General features: G+C 29.0%; 1 protein-coding gene across 1 annotated transcript; it reads right to left on the bottom strand.

Moving 5' to 3' along the window:
• Nucleotides 1–265: 265 nt before the first annotated feature.
• Nucleotides 266–3,825, bottom strand: DRB2A (dsRNA-binding protein Drb2a). The gene is made up of 3 exons (NM_001254313.2): nt 3,304–3,825; nt 2,586–2,805; nt 266–1,266 (listed from the first exon to the last, which is right to left on the bottom strand). Exons 1-3 carry the CDS (start codon nt 3,547–3,549, stop codon nt 527–529), a joined length of 1,206 nt encoding a protein of 401 aa, NP_001241242.1. The 5' UTR covers nt 3,550–3,825; the 3' UTR covers nt 266–526.
• Between the last annotated feature and the right edge of the window lie 14,437 nt (nt 3,826–18,262).

Here is an 18,262-nt window from a genome sequence, read left to right as displayed (position 1 = left end):
ACTTTAGATGAAAAAAGTTGGAAAGTTACTGAACTTGGAGGATCTGATTATGCTGACAGCTCCATTGATATATCAAGAACAGTGACCTAAGATGCATATAGATGACCTGGGTCTACTGTATTTCATCACCGCTTAATGGCAATGAATGAGGCACTAACAAGCAAGTGGGCAGTGTCCACCTTTTCATTTCAACAGCCATACAAATCTCAAATGATGCCCAAAAGAAACACAGAAAGCCCCAATTGCCTGCTGTAATAAGATTGATGGCCGATGAATATGTATAATACGATAATTTATATAACTAACATTCATAACAATTAAAAAAGGCAAATTATATTGTAAACCGCTCTTGAATTTCACAGATATTTGGACCGCAGATGCTAACCAGCACCAACAGTCGCATTTTAACAGGGCAAAAGGAAGGGATGACATTACATCACTCATTATAACATGAGAAGCAAACTCCACATCATCATAAAACCATGATCACATTCTCATGGATTCAGACCTCTACTCCAATGAAACATCAAATTTTCAGCTGCTCCAAGCTCTTTACCATGTCAGGTTTAGGTGGAATGTTCTCAGTCTTGGTCTCTGCCTCTGGCGTTTTAGCTGGCAGTTTGTCTTCCGGGCTAGGGGCACTAATGGTTGGTGGTTCGTCTTTTGGGATGGGAACAGGTTCATCTTTTCGAATCGGAGGAGGTGGAGTAGCAAATACTGGAACAGCTTGCCGAATAGTGACCGGAGGTGCAACTCGTACATGAGGAGCTCGTAGTACTTGATGGGACACTGCAGCTGCTGCTGGCGGTGGGGAGAATACAGGTATTGCAGTCCTTATTGTCACCGGAGGTGCCATCCCCTGACAAGGCCTCATTTGTCTAATGGGAACATAAGGTGCTGCTCCGGCTGCAGGGAACTTAGGGCGACGGATTCCTCGGCTTTCTGGTGTAGCAGAAAGCTGTGGCATCGCAGAATTGTCGCAGGAAGCTCGTGCTGGAGATGCTCCTACTAGATGTCTGCTTCGAGGAGCTGCCTTTTGGCAAATTAAGGGAAGAATCTTTGATGTAGCAGCAGGTGGGGGCTGAGGACTGGTTGGCCTGGGATTTTGAATCTGAAACTTCTTTGGAAATGGAACTGGAGCATTTGAATTTGACATTGAAATCTTTTCCTTCAGTCTGTAGTTCAGTAAGGCCCGTGCTATAGTGATCTGTTCTAGTTCGTCATTGTTCTCGGGTTCAGTTGAAGACCTTGCAGTTTCTTTTGCCACTGTCAAGTAAAAATAATATTGTTAATTCAGTGTTCATCATTTCTATATATCTTTAGACCATAGTTGTTAATGACGGATAATAGCACACAGCAACCAGCCCAAAAACACAAAAATGACCAGTATACTTAAAAATTATGGATGCGGGATAAATAAAATTTGTATTACACATATAAACACACAAAAATACCAAAACTAAAGACAAAAATGATTAATTACTATAAGTTATAGTCTACACGCACAATCACGCTCAACCTAAGGCAGAATACAGTCAATTACCAAATGCAGCAAAGTTGAAGAAGGAAAGTGGGCATGGGCGGAACTAGAACAATGGCTGGTGATAACAATTGTCTAACAAGTCTGGGTGCTAATCTGTCCATGTACTTGTATGAAAAAAAAATAATCAGATAGAAATGAAATATTGTATCTAGAAAGTTTGTGGGAAGCAATAGTGACAGAGCAACGACCTAATAATATAGACTGGACTGCCCCCCAAAAGGGAAGGAGGTTTGGCCAAAAAATGCTTGAGCTTCTGGAATATAGTTGAAAATAATTGGAAGACAACTGAGGTGTGAACAGGTTGGACATTCTTCTATAGATTTCGTGCATGTTTGGTTCAGCTTAATTTGGAAAATTAATCAATTATTCTTGTCAACTTCCAGAGAGAACTTTTGAAAACTAAGCAATTATTTCCCCAGATTTAAGATGAACCAAACATACTAGAAAGGACTCTAACCATAAATCAGAAATTATGTCCCGAGTTGCCAGTGCTATAGGTGCACTTTTGTGTCCAAAAGGCTGTAATATCAACTACAATTTGCTCAAAACATAAGCAAAAAATCATAGATAGATAATAATTTAAAGCAGCCACGGGACAACACACCCTGCATTTGCCATAATAGCAGTGTAATTTGCTGCTACCTTGTAGCTCGCTTAAAACTTGCTTGGACAAATGGAGACAAAGAAAGGTAGTTTAGAGAGGCATATATGCAGGAAAAATCATCTGGCACATTAGTATTTTAAAGGAGAGTCACATGGGACGAGGATAGATAAGTGCATTGAAGATGGACTTGGCCATTACCACGGAATGTTCGGTAGAAACGGCCAGTGCACTGCCTCAGCAGTCCCATACTATGAAAATTTCAGTGTAGCCCACTTGCCACATTCCTTGCAAGAATAAGAGGAACAGGGCTGGACCGGGATTTACCACTGTTTTTAGTATTTTGAAGCCATATTATCCATACAACAAATTAATGTAAAGTTCCATATCATTTCACACAAAGAAAAACATTCAGTCAAGAAAAGCTAGCTAGCCACTTACATTGCTTTAGAGAAGACCATGCGGCCATAGCTGCATTTTTCTCCGCTTGTTTCTTATTCTTGGCAGGTTCACCAGTAAACATGATTCCAGCTAACTCCACTGTCCCCGTAAAAACAGGTAAATGTCCTAACCCTGACCTGAATGTAAAATACTGCGGCAACGGCGCCCCTACCCTCTGCGCAATTTCCTGCAAGAGGTTCTTGTACACCCCCGTTTCATCCTAAAAAGTTGCATGTAGTAAGCACATAAACCCCAAAATCACCAATTACACAATTACCACATACCAAGCAATGCAAATAGATAAACATCTTCGCACAATTAATAAAGACTTAAAGTATAAATTTCGAATAAAACAAAATGCTCTCAAAATGTGCATATAAATACTCATACAGAGGAAAAAAGAGAGTAAGTGTTCTTGGTGAATCAAACAAAAGTGCAGTGTCAGCCATGAAAATTCACAACAGAGGAGTGAAAAATTGAAGCACTTTTTGAAGAAACAAATCTCACGATCTCATTCACAGCACAGAATCGGTTTCTAATACTCAAAATTAGATTCAAAAATTTCACAAATAATAATCCCAAATTCAAAACCAAACCCTTCCTCTACGACAAACAGCATTGCACATTAAACGAAGGCAAGGGTAACAGCAAGGGTAACGGCAAGGGGCAGTTCGGTAATTCCATACAAAAAAGCAGTGATAGAGAGAGAGAAACTCACGAGGATCCTGGCGGCGAGGGAGTGAGAGGGAGCACGGTTAGAGAGGGAATTGAGCGCCACCTCGGCGGCGGAGTGCTCCGCCTGACGGAGCGTTGAACAGTAATGAGGGCTCTCGAAGATCTCGCCGTTAAAGTTAACGGTGGCCTTGAAGCGGGGCGCGTGATCAGGACCTTCCCGAATGCACGTGTACGAAGGCAGGTTGAAGCAGCTCCGCTGTGCCAGCTCCTGCAGCTGGTTCTTATACATTTTCCCCTCTCTCTCTCTATAACTCTCAAAACCGCACTTTCTCTCTCTCTCTCTCTCTTCAAGAAAGTGTCCGGCCCCACCCTGATCCACCGCAAAATCTCGCCGGAGAATCACCTCCGGCCAAATCGAACCTCTCTCTCTAAAATTTAGGGTTCTCACCTTCGCAAATGAGAGGCGGAGGAAAAAAAACAAAAAGACAGAAAAACACGCGTGCAGTTACAGCACCGGCACGGAGAACAGAGAAGAGAGAGAAAGTTAAGTGAAGAAGAAGAAGGTAGAAGAGAGAAAAAGAAAAGAAAGATAGGACTTACAACAACAAGTACATTTATTATTTTGTGAATATTATATTAGTAATTAGTAATAATAATAGTAATAATATTTTTGAAAATTGAGAAGGGTTATTTATTGCTATGGTGGTCGGAGTCAACTAAAAAACGCTTGGGTTGCATGGGATGTGTTCAGGGATGCTAATCTGGCTTTTTTATCATCTTAATTAATTATGGTTTGTCCTCCTAACTGCAACTTGCTAATTATTTTGAGTTTAAAAGTATGATTAACTTTTATATTTTTATTTCATTTCTTGGGTTTTGAGATGTAATAATGCATGGTTTGAGGGCGAGAGACAATTAATGAAACGCGCAATTGAAATGCGTTTTAGCCTTTTTCTTTAGTGGGAGCCAGGCAGCAAAATACTGGCTAGTATTTAACTGCAAGCACTCATCAATAAATAAAGTTCTGCAATCCCAGTTGTTTAATTTTAGTCTTATCGATAACTTTTGACCACAGTTATTAGGACTGATATTGTCTTCTAAATCAAATATTTTATATTACTATTAATTAATAATTATTTTCTATTAATAATTCCTACTGTTATATTTTTTTCTATACATCTATATAATCAAGTTGAAATTATTATTCTATCAAATATTTTAATTTATTTTATTTGTTAAGAAAAAAAAGAAGATCATCAACTGGATCAAGATATTCAAGAATTTAACCTAGTGAATCACTAGTTAAATATAAATGATTATACATTGTCATAATCATATAAATGATTTTTTTTTTAACTAGTGAATCTTTAGTTTAAAAAATATATGATTTCATAATATGTAAATTTACACGTTTAAGATTTAAATTTAAATAAAATCTAACATATTTAGAAACATAACTATAAGCCTGTTTAAAATTTTGAGCACACAACAAATTTTTTCAAAATTCAATATACATAATCTTAAGTTACAATAATCTAAAATATATTATTATATATTTATTAGAGCTCTCATCATTGTATACTGTCACACATAATTATATTGGTTTTGAGCTTAATTTGAATGATTTTAAGATTAATTCTCTTAAATAATGTTTTGTTTGAATCTTATGAATGAAAAAATATAATTAAAAGATAAGATTTTAATAACAAGTTAATCATCAATAAAACTTGTGAATATTTCACACTAATATCATGATATATATATATATATATATATATACAAATTAGTCAAGAAAAAATTAAGTGACAAATTATATTATCAAATTCTAATATGCAATTATGCTTGCTAAAAAAAATCTATAAACAATAAAAATATAAGGTATAAATTATTATTTTTTCATTTAAGTGACTTTTTCAATCTAAAAAAGACATGATATATGAATCATTTGGATTAGTGATTTGAAGCCGAGTTGTATTAATTCATGTGTATTTTCAATCCAATTGAAACTCGACCAATCACACCATAATATAAAAATGATTATATACTAATAATATAAAAAATTTATATTATTATCCAATCACATTCCATCATATATATTAAGTCTTATATCAAATTTATTAATTTTTATAATTATTTTAAAAGTCATTAACAACAAATCATAATTCCACCACAGGGTCATTACATTTTTTTTTACATTTTTGTTTATTTTATTAGTATATGTTTACCGTTTATTTAAGTACTTTCATTTTTTGACGCATCTATTTTTCATAAATATGTTTTTAATTATTTGTTGTTTAAATTTTATAATAACTTTAATCACTATTTTTACATTGTATTCTCATAAAAAATTAATATACAAAATATTAAAATAATAAAGATAAACTTGTATTAAAAATTATAAATACTATCTATTTTTGCTTACATTGACCTCATCATTTTGTCTAAGGAGAATGATGTTTATAAGTTATTTCGGCTCAATTTCTAAGTAATGTAGAATTTTTTTGTGTTTCGGAATAAAAAATAAATTAATTTTCTTGATAGATATGTAATAATTTTAAATGTTAAAAATAGTATTTATTATATTGAAAATATAAATTTTTAAATAATTAAAAATATTTAATAAAATGTATTTAATATTTTCAAACCATATACTTACAAGTATAAAATAAATAACCATTTGTTTAATAGAACTTTTTTTTTTTTGACAGAGAGAGGGGTTTTTTTTGTTTAATAGAACTAGTTTATTGCGTATTTGACCCAGGAAAAAAAAAAGAGTTAATTGAGATATCAAATGTTAATTTTTTAAAAAAATATTTATTAATTAATTTATGGACCAATAATTTTTTAAAGGAATACTGACCAATATGCTTAGACAACTTTTAACAAGTTTTATTTTATCTTTTCAAAAAGGTTTTATTTAATTTTTCCCCGTAGTTATGAGAATTTAATCTTTTTCGCTACAAGTGACAAGTCTACAGCCACAAGTAATATTTTAATTTACATTTATTAGTAAGTTACTACAGTAGTATTTTACTGTAACTTTTAGTGCTCCTACCGAAAAAAAAAACAAAAAAACAAAACTATTAGTGCCCCTAACCTGTTGCCGTAATTCTAGGTTTTTTGGAGTATGATATTGTAGCAGCATTGATTAGTACTATTTTTTTTATATATGCATATTAATAATATTTTGCTACATTTTTCAATTTCGTTTTGTACATGTAATATAATTATCTATCGGCCAATTACATTTTTCCATGAATTATAAACTTATTTTAAATTCACACTATATATACTCTGCACTGATTGCCTCTGTTTTTGTAATTACAATTTTTCACCTTTGAATTTAATCAGTGTATGAATATTTAACATCTCCACCGTAGGTACTATTTGGGTTCAAAATAAAGAAATAATAAAGAAACTCTATTGTCACAATTCTTTCATAATTACATGAAGATATATGTGATATATGAACACATACAATTACAAAATTGTATTTTTTTTTTGTCAAAAAGAAACTTTTACACTGTCATTTTTCGTACATAATATATACTTTTCATAGTTTTAATGAAACGGGTGGAATCTAATTATGTTTGCATTAATAAACTAAACCTATCATTCTCCAACCTAATTGCATTTAGGTTCATGTGCTAGGATTCAACCTACCTAAGAAATTGCAGATTCAATCACTTTGGTTTGGACCACTTTCTGTTATACTTATAGCTATAGCAGTATTATTTATTAGACTATATTTTGCTGCACTCTAATTAAAGTTTGTCACGCTGTATTAAACATGAAATATGAACGCAATTATACTCAAATCACAATTCAACCGTGTTTGCAGAATTCTTGCCTCCCTTCCTCCTCTTTCCCTCTCTTAGTAAAAGATGGGTATGCCGTTAAATTACTCTCTCATCACTTCCTATTTATACGAGTCTCGATTATTTATTTCTCTTTTAAAATTAATTAATTAATAATAATAAATTTATAACTTTTTTCAAATTTATCAATATAATTAATATTTCTCTCTCTTCTACTATTATTTTTCAATATATTATTTTATAGTTTTAAAATAGTTTTTCAATATATTATTTTATAGTTTAAAAATAATTAATACAAAACACAGTATAATTGAAACAAATATAATTTAAAACTCAATCTTATAAATAGAAAAAGGAGGAAATAGATGATGAGAATTTTTGTTTAAAATTTAACTTGAGATTATTTTGATCATGGATTAAAGATTATGAGGTCTCTTAATTTACTTGATCAGAGATTAATTTACTTGTTGGTTGTTGTTGATTAAAAAAAATTATATACAAATAAAATTAAATATAATTTTTTTCACTAAATAAATCATTATTTAACATATGATCGGAAATATGTTATACCATTGTATTAATCTCATGAGTTAAGCTTTATATTTTTTTATAAATCTACTTTACATTATTACTAAACTATAAATTATGATTAAACCATTAGGAGCATAAATTTATTCTTTTGTAAAAACTAATGACACTTAATAATTTTTAAAAATGGAAAAATTTATTGCTAATGTTTGAACTTTGGAGCATAAGAGCACTTTGATGCAAATACTAAAATAGGTGGTGGCTCCCAAAAGGGGTGGTCATGATTGTAAAACAGTAACGGAGGCACTTAGTTTTTTTCATAATGGTGTAAATAATGCAAGAGGCACTAAAGAAGGTGAAGGACCCAATAACAGGTCACGTGATCTGAATTAGTGAGATGATTATGGTGTGTTTTACTAATATTTTTCTTCAGTGTGAATGCGTGGTGGCCTCACCAGGGAGAGTCCTCTTTAGCAAAAATATAAGAGAGAGAGATGCTATATATAAGGAGGGGGTTAAAGATAGATACTTTGCCAAGTCGGAAGAAGAGCATGGTGTGTTTTTTTTTTTTTTTTATATATTAAAGGTTTAATTACTAATTTAAAATTTATAGTTTTATAATTTTTATTTTTCATTTTTTTATAGTTTAAAAGTAATTTTTTAAGTCTTTGTAATTTATATATTAATATTTTTTAGTTTCTATAATTTAAAAATAATCTTTTTAGTCTTTATAATTTGTATTTTAATTCTTATAGTTTAAAAATGACTTTTTTAATTTTTATAATTTACATTTTAATTTTTTTTTAATTTTTATAATTTAAAAGTGATCTTTTTAATTTTATATTTTATATTTTAATTTCCTTTTAGTCCTTACCATCAAAATATGAATAATATTAATTACAATTAATTATAAAACATTAACAAGTCATTCATAACTAATTTATCGTAAGATAATTTGTAATAAATAAATAATTGATAATTTATAACTAATTTGTAGTTAATTATATATGTATATATATCTAGTAAGGATTAAAAGGTAATTAAATTATAAATTATAAAGATTAAAAAATTATTTTCAAATTATAGAAATTAAAAAAAAAATTAAAATACAAATTATAAAAATTAAAAAAAAAACCTTTCAAACGAGACTAAAATATAATTAAAATATAAATTATAAAAACTAAAAAAGATAAATTTTAAACTATAAAAACTAAAAACTAAAAATCATAAAATTATTGAATCAAAATTAAATCTATATTAAAAGCACTGGGGTTCATTATCGTGGTAGAGTTAAGTGGGGAACATAACTTTTTTTTTTTCCTAATCTCCGAAATTGGTGAATAGTGGCTTTGACAAATTGGAGGCACCGAATCCACAATGAAGATGGCCAACGTAAATGATGAAAGAGGCTTGGGGAGGAAAAAGTTTGTTCTTATTTATTATATTTTTCCCCACCCAACTAAATTGAACGCACCTTATCATCATTGACATCCATGCATTTAATGGGGCATCATATTTTGGTACACATGCCATTACATGAAGGAGCATCATACAGTCACTATGGACTCGGTTATATGTATTTTCCAACAAACAAAAAAAATAGGAGTATTATATTTTTAATAAAAATATATTTAAAAAACTATAGTATGTTTTGAAGATTTTATTAACTAATTAACACAATAAATTTCTTATTTTTCATAAAATAGTTTTGAACTTTGTTATGCATTTTTTCATTTTTACTCCACAATAAGTACATATACTAATTGTAAGTATGTAAATCAATTAAAAATTAAGTAGAAAGTAACAATAAGTAGCAATTGACAAAAATTTAATTAATACAGTATTATTATCAACTTTGTAAATAAAAAATATATAAAAAATAGACACTTGAAAATATAAAATAATGCATTTTTTTAAACTAGAGATTCCATAAATCAATGAATTAAATTTTTATTAGATGTTAAAAAATAATAATTTACAAATCATCACGATTAAATAATCATAAATATATTTTCTGAAAATTTAATCCAAATGCATCTTAAAGATGTATTTGGATTAACTTTTATCCAACTCCTAGTCTCCTAAAAAAAATACTCATTGATGATGTTTGAGTCCTAAATATAGAATTATATTAAATATTTAAAAGAAAAATTTATTCAACTCAAATATAATTATCACTACTCAAGTATACCATAATCTATATGAAAAAAAACACACTTATCCAGATAGGAAAAAAGCTTTCCTTATTATATTTGAACACAAAAGTATAGACTACGAAATAATAGATGAAAAAAATAAAACAAAATACTGATTCATTTTCTTTTTTAATCACTTTTTCCCCTCTATCAGCCACATAACTAGATACAATCATTGTCATCTTCCAATTGAGCGCTTAATCATATTATATGTGCTGTATTTTTTTTATTTATCACTTTTCCATAAAAACAGTGAAAATACGGAATTTATTGTGTGTTTACATTTTAAATAATTTTTTAAAATTTAAACAAAAAACAAAATCTTGGAATATTTTTTAAAAGTGGGTTTAAAAAAAAGATACTAAACTTGGGTTCCTTAAGCATGTGGTAAAAAATTTGAATCTTGACTAGTGCACGTGAAAAAATTATTATTGAAAGGAAACAACTCACCTATGAGTGTAAGCATATCTCTTAAAGAAGATTAAAAATCCTTTGTAATAATATGCTGTCAAAAAGAATAATTTCATTCTCGTAATAAAGTATAATTATTATTGAACAAGAAATATGAATGCATTTTATGGGTTTTTTTTATTTAGTGTTGATTCTTCCCAATATGAAAAAATTAAGCATTTTCTCCAAAAAAAAATAATTGTATAGTATTAACTACAAAAGAAATTTATGGACTAAATCATTAATTTGGTCTATATGATATTATAATTAACACAACTTTAAGTATTAGTTCTTAGATGGAAAAAAATATAAGTTTTAGTTCTTATACACTCGTATTAGTTAAAGATTGATGCATGCTGTTAACTCTCAATAATTTAGTTGATGTGGCAATAACATGACTAAAATATGATAACGATGAGACAAAAAATTAAGCATTTGGTCTTTTTACATATGATACTGCTTTAGAATTAGCTGTGTTAAAAGTGAAAGTTTTACTCCTTTACTACCTTTATTAATACAAAATGGTTCATGAAGTTACATTTTTCTTAACTACACCAGTAAACATTGTTAATGATAGTTCATATGGGTTGTAAGCATCAACATTAACACCAACAATCTGGTTGGGCGTCTCTTTTGCTAAGAATTGTGATGAGCACCTTTCTGGATCTTGCTTAAATGTGCTTTCATGCTTGAATTGTGATGAACATTTAAATTCTTCATAATTAGTGATTAACAATTTTAGCTAGTAGAAGTTTTTTTTTATTAATATAGTAATGGGTTTGTTATTATTTGTGTAATGAATATGTTGAAATAAATTTTTTGTACACTTTTTTTTTATCTTGTTGCATGAGGATTGATTTAACGATAAATAAGACTTAAAATAAATTTTAAGAATTTTTTTAAATTTAAATGCGAGAGTCAAATTTAAAGTTTTTTTGTCAACATAAGTAATATTTTTCCAATACATGGTACCTTATTTACTTTATAAAAACTAAATAATTTTTTTTTATCAGTGAGCTTAAAGCTTGAGTTTTAGATGTTTTAAGCTTGACCTGATCTTATCAAGCATAAATCATATGATACAATTTCAAGGCAATATCACATTCCTGCCTTGATTGATTGCATATCTCATTTTGGTGCCAAAATTTATAGCAAAATTTTTCTTCTGTGGGTGCAACAACTATATCTTCTACTTCATTTGATTCTTCATCAACAATGTACATTCATGGAAGATCAGAACAATCTTTTTTTTTTTTCTTCACCCCTTAGATAGTCCAAGGTTGCGCCTCATTTCTCAACCTTTGGTGAGTGACAATTTTAAATAATAGATGAAGAGAATCATGCATGTTACACTCATTGCCAAAAAATGAATTTGGCTTTGTAAATGGCTTAATCCTGCAGCCTAAACCTAATGAAGATTCTTCATTTCAATCTTGGGAGTGCAACGATAATAATATGATTTTTTTACTTCTAAATTCTGTGTCCAAAGAGATTAATGCAGTTTCATTTACTGTAATTTAGCAATAACAATTTGGAGTGACATACATTGAAGATTTAGGGAAGATGTTATCAGACTTCCTTCTCCCTGTCACTTGGTTATATTCTCTTGTCTGTCTGTGGTACCAGTCCGTGGTACCTCTGGTACCGTTTTCATTATTATGATATCTTATTTTGGTTGACAAAAAAAAAAAAAAAAAGAAGCTACACAATGTTAACAAATTTATTTTACCTTTGATTAAATTAGAAGAATTCGTGTCAATTAATCTCCACAAGGTCGTTGGTTAAGGGTAACAATTTTAAATCCTTTAATGGAGGAGAGGTGTTTCAAATAAATTAGAAAACTATGTTATCTTATTATAAGTAACACAAGCTATTAATTTAGAACAACTTGTGGAAAATTGTAGAAGACGAGGCTGATGTTACAAGAAGTAATCAAAGAAAAGAGCATTAATCAAAATTTTGGACTATAAGAACGTACGAATAGCCAATGACCTTCACTGACAATAACTCTAAATAACAAAAAAAGGAATGTTATACTAAAAAAACCAACAACTTTACTTACCATAAGCACAAAAAATCCTCCCTACTTACTTATCTTTTGTTATTTTCATGAGTAAGAGTCTCGTGCTTATCTCTCTCGCTCTATATTTGTATCTGAGTAAGAAAGGATGAAATGCCCCTTTTATGCCTTTAACTCGGACGAGTTTGGGAATAGTGGGAATCCATACCCAATTTATTTTTTAAAATTAAAAACCTTGTAACTTTATGTTGTCTGTGTGCAAGAAACTTGGAGAAACGGTAGTACCGTGTGCGCGCAAGAAGCTTCAAGAAAGAAAAAAAAGTAAAATGAAAAAACTAAATGCTTTTAAGATGAGTTTGGGTTTAGTGGGTTTTAAATAATAGGGGTAGGAAGCAAATTACAAGTACTTAATAAAGCTTTGGATTTAGTAGGTTTAAAAATATAAAGGTAAGGGGAAAGGAATACAAAAATACTCGCAATAGTTACTCGTAATCTTTCCAAAGTAAGGAGATCCATCTAAAATATAATTTGGTTTGCAACTATATCCAACAATCTTCATATTGGGCTTAAGGATAGCCAATACTATGTACAAGTAACATGCTAAAAATAATATTAATAATAAACAATGGATTGTCTCTACTTTTTATAAAAAAATAGAGAGGACTCGTCCCCAATTAAGGTTGACTCATTTAATTGTCAAAATTAGATGAGTTAAGTTTTAGTGTTTTACCATATTTAAGAATTTAAATACAGAAAAATCTCTACTCATTATATAAGGGACTAATAATAGTAAAATGATATCACGTCATTGAGGAAATAAATAAATTATATATATCCAGGATTAAATACTAATAACATTAATTTGAAATTAAACAAAAAAAAAATAGAAACACATGGATGAAAGAGGAATCACTGTATGAAGGGAAGGGTAGAATAGAAATTTTACAAAAAAAGTGGGAGGTGAGAATATTAAAAAGAATGTGAGAAAATCTTTTTCCTGTGAAAGATAGCTTTCATTAGAATCACTTTTGGGCTTTGGCATTGAAAATCTGATCTAGTTAGTGAAGTGAAGAGAAAATTGATCAATAAATTTTTTTTAAAAAACTAATTAAATATTAAATAAAAAATATTAAACAAAATAATCAAGTTCAAGCTGAGTCCCATTCTCTATTGTTTCAAACTCGTCAGGCACATGCAGGAATGTTTTGATATTTTATCTTGATTAGTTATATTTCTTATTTGCATGTTTTTTCCCCCTTCGTCTTTCTCCGTTTTTTATTCATCCTTTTCATTCATCATCACAAGGGAAGGGAAAGTTGCATTACGTATCAGTGGATCAATAAAAATAAACGTCATTTATATGTTTTTTACAAAGAGTGTAATTTTACATTTCGGATTGGTCATTTCGAAAACCAAAAAAGGGGTGCAGGAAGCAACTTCGAGGTGCAGGAAATAACAACCCTATTAGAAGCACAAAAATCAGTTAAACATCATTTTAAAAAGATGTACAACCCTTAAAACAGATGATGAGAAAATAATGAAGTCTTTTAGGGCCTAACACTTCACAAATCGATAGTATAATGATTTTACAAAGAACTATTTTCCTATATAAAATGAATTGACCAAAGGGAACATTAAAAAAGAATAAATTGTAAAGGAATTTTATTAAACAGAAATTTATCGTACATGTTTACAGCATTTGCAAGGAAATCACCATGAAAAGGGGCTAGTTCCTAGCAAAAATATTTCATTTTCTACATCTTATATCCATTGACAAACATGGTTGCAAGTCTTTATTTTCATGACACATAATATAGTGTAATTAATTCTTTGTCGTAAATTGAAAAACTCGAATACATGTCACATGGAAATTGGCTGGGACCCTGGACACGTGGTATTCCAAGACTACCTAATAATTTCTCGACCAATGTGAGACTAAACTGACCAATAGTCGTCAAAATAAATGACTAAATCTATTGAGAATAAACAAAACTAAGCACTAGATTGATTTTTCGTAATGTCAAACGATCAAATTGATTGAAACTAAGAACCTAAATTAGTGTGGGAATCGAAAATTGAGATTCTATCAATTTCAACTCTGGTGTCGCCTTCTTCTTCTATTTCTACATGCTCGATTTCGAATTGAGAGCCGCTGGTGGCGCTGGTGTTGCCTCCTCCTTCGCCGGCATAGCCGCTGCTGCCGGAGCTGGAGAAGCGGGTTCAATGGAAGCCCTAATCTCTCCCTCTGATTCTGACTCTCTTTCGAAATCAATCATTGTAGAGAGAGAGTGTGTATGTGTGGTTATAGAGAGAAAGAGAAAGACGCTTGGGGTTTATGAAGAAATGTGTGTTGTTGTTGTTGTTGCTCTGCCAATTGCTGCTTGTCTCGGCTGGGTCTCTGACTTTGACCGGTAGCTGCTGTCAGCGGACGTTGGCGCCACGAGCTACGATTTGTGGGCTGGGCTAACTTTTTCTCTCTCGGGCCCAATCTCGTGCTTACCATTGGATTGGCCTGTGATTCCTGCACGTCCATATTTTCTAAATTCCAAAATTGAGCTTACCTTATTTATAAGCTCCTGCTAGCCTTCAGCTTCTTCACCCCATGGTTATTTAATGGAAAGAGATCTTGTCATCACAGAATTTACAAAGATATATTAACATTATACATTACGTACTAGCTCTAGTCCTATATATAAGTAATAACAAGCTAGTTTTTCTTTGATCCTAATTATGAAAAGTTTCAAACTTATTTAGGGTAAAATTTCTTCGATACACTTAATTTATTATTAATTCTGTTTACTAGATACTTGTTAAGCTAAAAAAACATTTTTGTCTTAAGAAAAATTAGAACTCTTACTTATTTTGATTAGATATAAACAAATACAAAGATTAAAAGTTGAGTCTTATGTGCTATCAAAAATTTGTGTTTGATGTTTCAAACAATAGCTAAATAGAAGCATGAATAGATGTGACATCAAAGATGACATTTAAGATTTCATTTAATATTTTGTGTCTAATATTTAATTTGTAGAAATATTCTCTTAGGGTCTGTCGAATCTTATGAAGAATAAATGAAATCAATATTTAAAGTTCCTCAATCTTCATCAAAAGAAGAGATATGCTGCACAAACTTGCTTTGACAAAAAAGGAAGTGACTGCATGCTAAGGTGTTCAATATGCCAACGATAAAGAGTGGAATTTCTGCATGAAGAAAAGACGCACATTTAATACAAGCAATAAATGCCCTTACAACCACATTCATCAAACGAAGAAGTGAAAATTCTATTTGTTGTGAGACAACAAAATCTTGAAGATAAAGCTTATATATACCAAAAAGCTTTAAAGACATGAAAGATAACTTATGCGCGAAAACATTCATTTGCTATTCTTTATGTAAAAAGCATTTTATGTGTTCTTGAAAAGTTAGAAAAAGGTTTTCAAAACACAATCAACATATTGAAATAAAAGACTAAATGCAAACTATAAGTCCATCTTTAAAATGATCATAGATTTAGTCATTATACAAACACAACCAACAAATTTCCTTTAAGTTTTTAGAGCTAACAGTAAATTAGTATAAACAAAGAATACTAGGTATTGGTCAAGCTTGAGGTAAAACTTGTTTTGTAAACTAAGAAGTGGTCATGAAATAATACTTGTAAGTTGTGAAGTTAGTGAACTTGGTGATTTGCCAAGAATTAGATGTAGTCTTAATGGCAGAGAAAAATCAGTATAACTCCCTAGGTTTCATCTTTTTTTAACTGATCTAAGGTTTGAAATTACCTTTAGATATTTGAAAATATCTTTTGCTTGACAAAATCGTGTTTTTGAAAATCAGTTATATTTTATGAAGTTTTTATTTCAGACAAAAATTTTGTTTGATTGCAAAAAAGGCTTTAAAAATTTATAAATTACAATTCAATTCTCCTTTATATGATATTTGTTTTTACATCACTCATTCATTGGATTATAAGTACTTACATTACATTAAATGTGATCATCACTTAAAACATTTAAATTTAAGGACATTTTTGAAATAAAATTTGAATTTATGATAGTATTAAGGTTTAAATATATTTTTAGTCCTTCAAATTTGAGTAATTATTTTGCTAGTCCTTACAAAAAATTTATTTTTATTAGTTCCTCAAATTTTTAAAATGATACTTTTAGTCCCTCTTTATTTATTTTATTCATGGTTTCACAACTTGTATCAATTTTTAATTGTAAACAATTATTATTTTTTAATTATTAAAAAAATGATTTGGCTCGTATGATTTTAGGACATTTTTTACATCTGATAGTTTTAAATAAAAATAAATAAAAATACGAATATGAAATTGTGATAATTTTTTACATCGATTTTAAAGAAAAAATATATTTTTAAATTGAATAGAAAAATCATCACAAATTATAACACCATTAATACATAAAAAATTAAAGACTAAAAGTGACATTTTGAAAATTCAAGTAAGTAATAAAAATATTTTTTTAAGTACTAAACAAAATAATTACATAACACAAAATATATTTAAATCTAATATTATAATATTATATATAATCATCACTTTTTTTATCTCGAGGATTTATCCCATGTTTATAGGAGTAGAAAAAGTGGTAATATCATGAAAGATTCGGGTGTAAACAAAGAAATGAATATCACGGCTGCTACTATAAATAATAAATTCAAGCGCAATCTCTAATCTAAAGTCTAAACCAATTGAATAATTTCCGAGCTGAGATGCAAATAGTTTGCAGGAAAATGTTCCATAAAGAAATGGTTAAAATTCAAGCGCAATCAAACATATTTTTTTTAATGGGTTAAAATTAAGAAAAAATCATTAAATATGATATAAAATTCACAAAATTTTATTATTTTTAATCAAATTTAACTAATTAGAAAAAATGTATATGTTCCTAACATTTCTCATATATTCATACATGCATCCATTAATTGCATTTTATCCGGGAAGAGAGCCAAAATTTTGGCTTACATAGGATAAAAACCATAATAATTTGGTAATACAAATAATTTTTAACATGCATAGAATAAAATAAAGTTCAACGTATATGATATATCTAATATTTTTGAAAATAATAAATAAAATATGCCATAAAAAATAAAATGAATAAAATAATTTTAAATAATTATATATACACATCTTGCCATCACAAATACATTAACATCTATTATTTCTCTTTATTTCTCTCTTTCTTAAATTACCTATCACATATACAATTTTTCTTTCTTATCTCTCTTTCCCTATGTATCAACCAGATACATCTAAATTGAAAAATTATACTTAAATCATCCAAATATGCTATAATTTTGGACCCATCTCATTGAGCAAGTATTTATCATATTCATTCCGGATATTATTTTACAAATACCCATAAAGTATGGATAAAATTGTCATCTTAAAATTTATATATGTTTATAATTTATAACCAGTATTTTAACTTAAATTTGAATATAATTATAAAGATTAATTAAGTTTTCAGTCCTTTAAATTTTTTAACTTTTAATTTTTAGTCTCTCAATTTTTTTTTGACAACTTTTAGTCCTTCATTAATTGTTTAAGTCACTTTTAGTTCTTCTAAATTTTTTTGTCCATTTTTAACTTCTCATTTATTTTTATTACTTAAAATTAGTCTCATATATAAAATAAAAGAGGGATTAAAAATGGACAAAACTTTAACTAGTTTTGAGTAATAAAAATAAATAACAGACTAAAAATGGATAAATTTTTTTATAGGAACTAAAAATACCAATAAAAATTAATGAAGAACTAAAAATTGTCAAAAAAAATTGAAGGACTAAAGTTAGAATCTAAAAAATTTGAAGGACTAAAAAATTAATTAATCCTAATTATAAATAACTCAGAATTTAAGTTATAATAGAAATAACTATATTTTTTTTTTATATTTACAAGTAGCCATAAAATTTGGATAAAATTGTCATCTCGGCATTTTACAAGTGAATTCTACAACATA

Source organism: Glycine max, chromosome 12 (assembly GCF_000004515.6).
Source record: "Glycine max cultivar Williams 82 chromosome 12, Glycine_max_v4.0, whole genome shotgun sequence".
NCBI lineage: Eukaryota > Viridiplantae > Streptophyta > Magnoliopsida > Fabales > Fabaceae > Glycine > Glycine max.
This window is presented reverse-complemented; position numbering and strand designations above follow the sequence as displayed.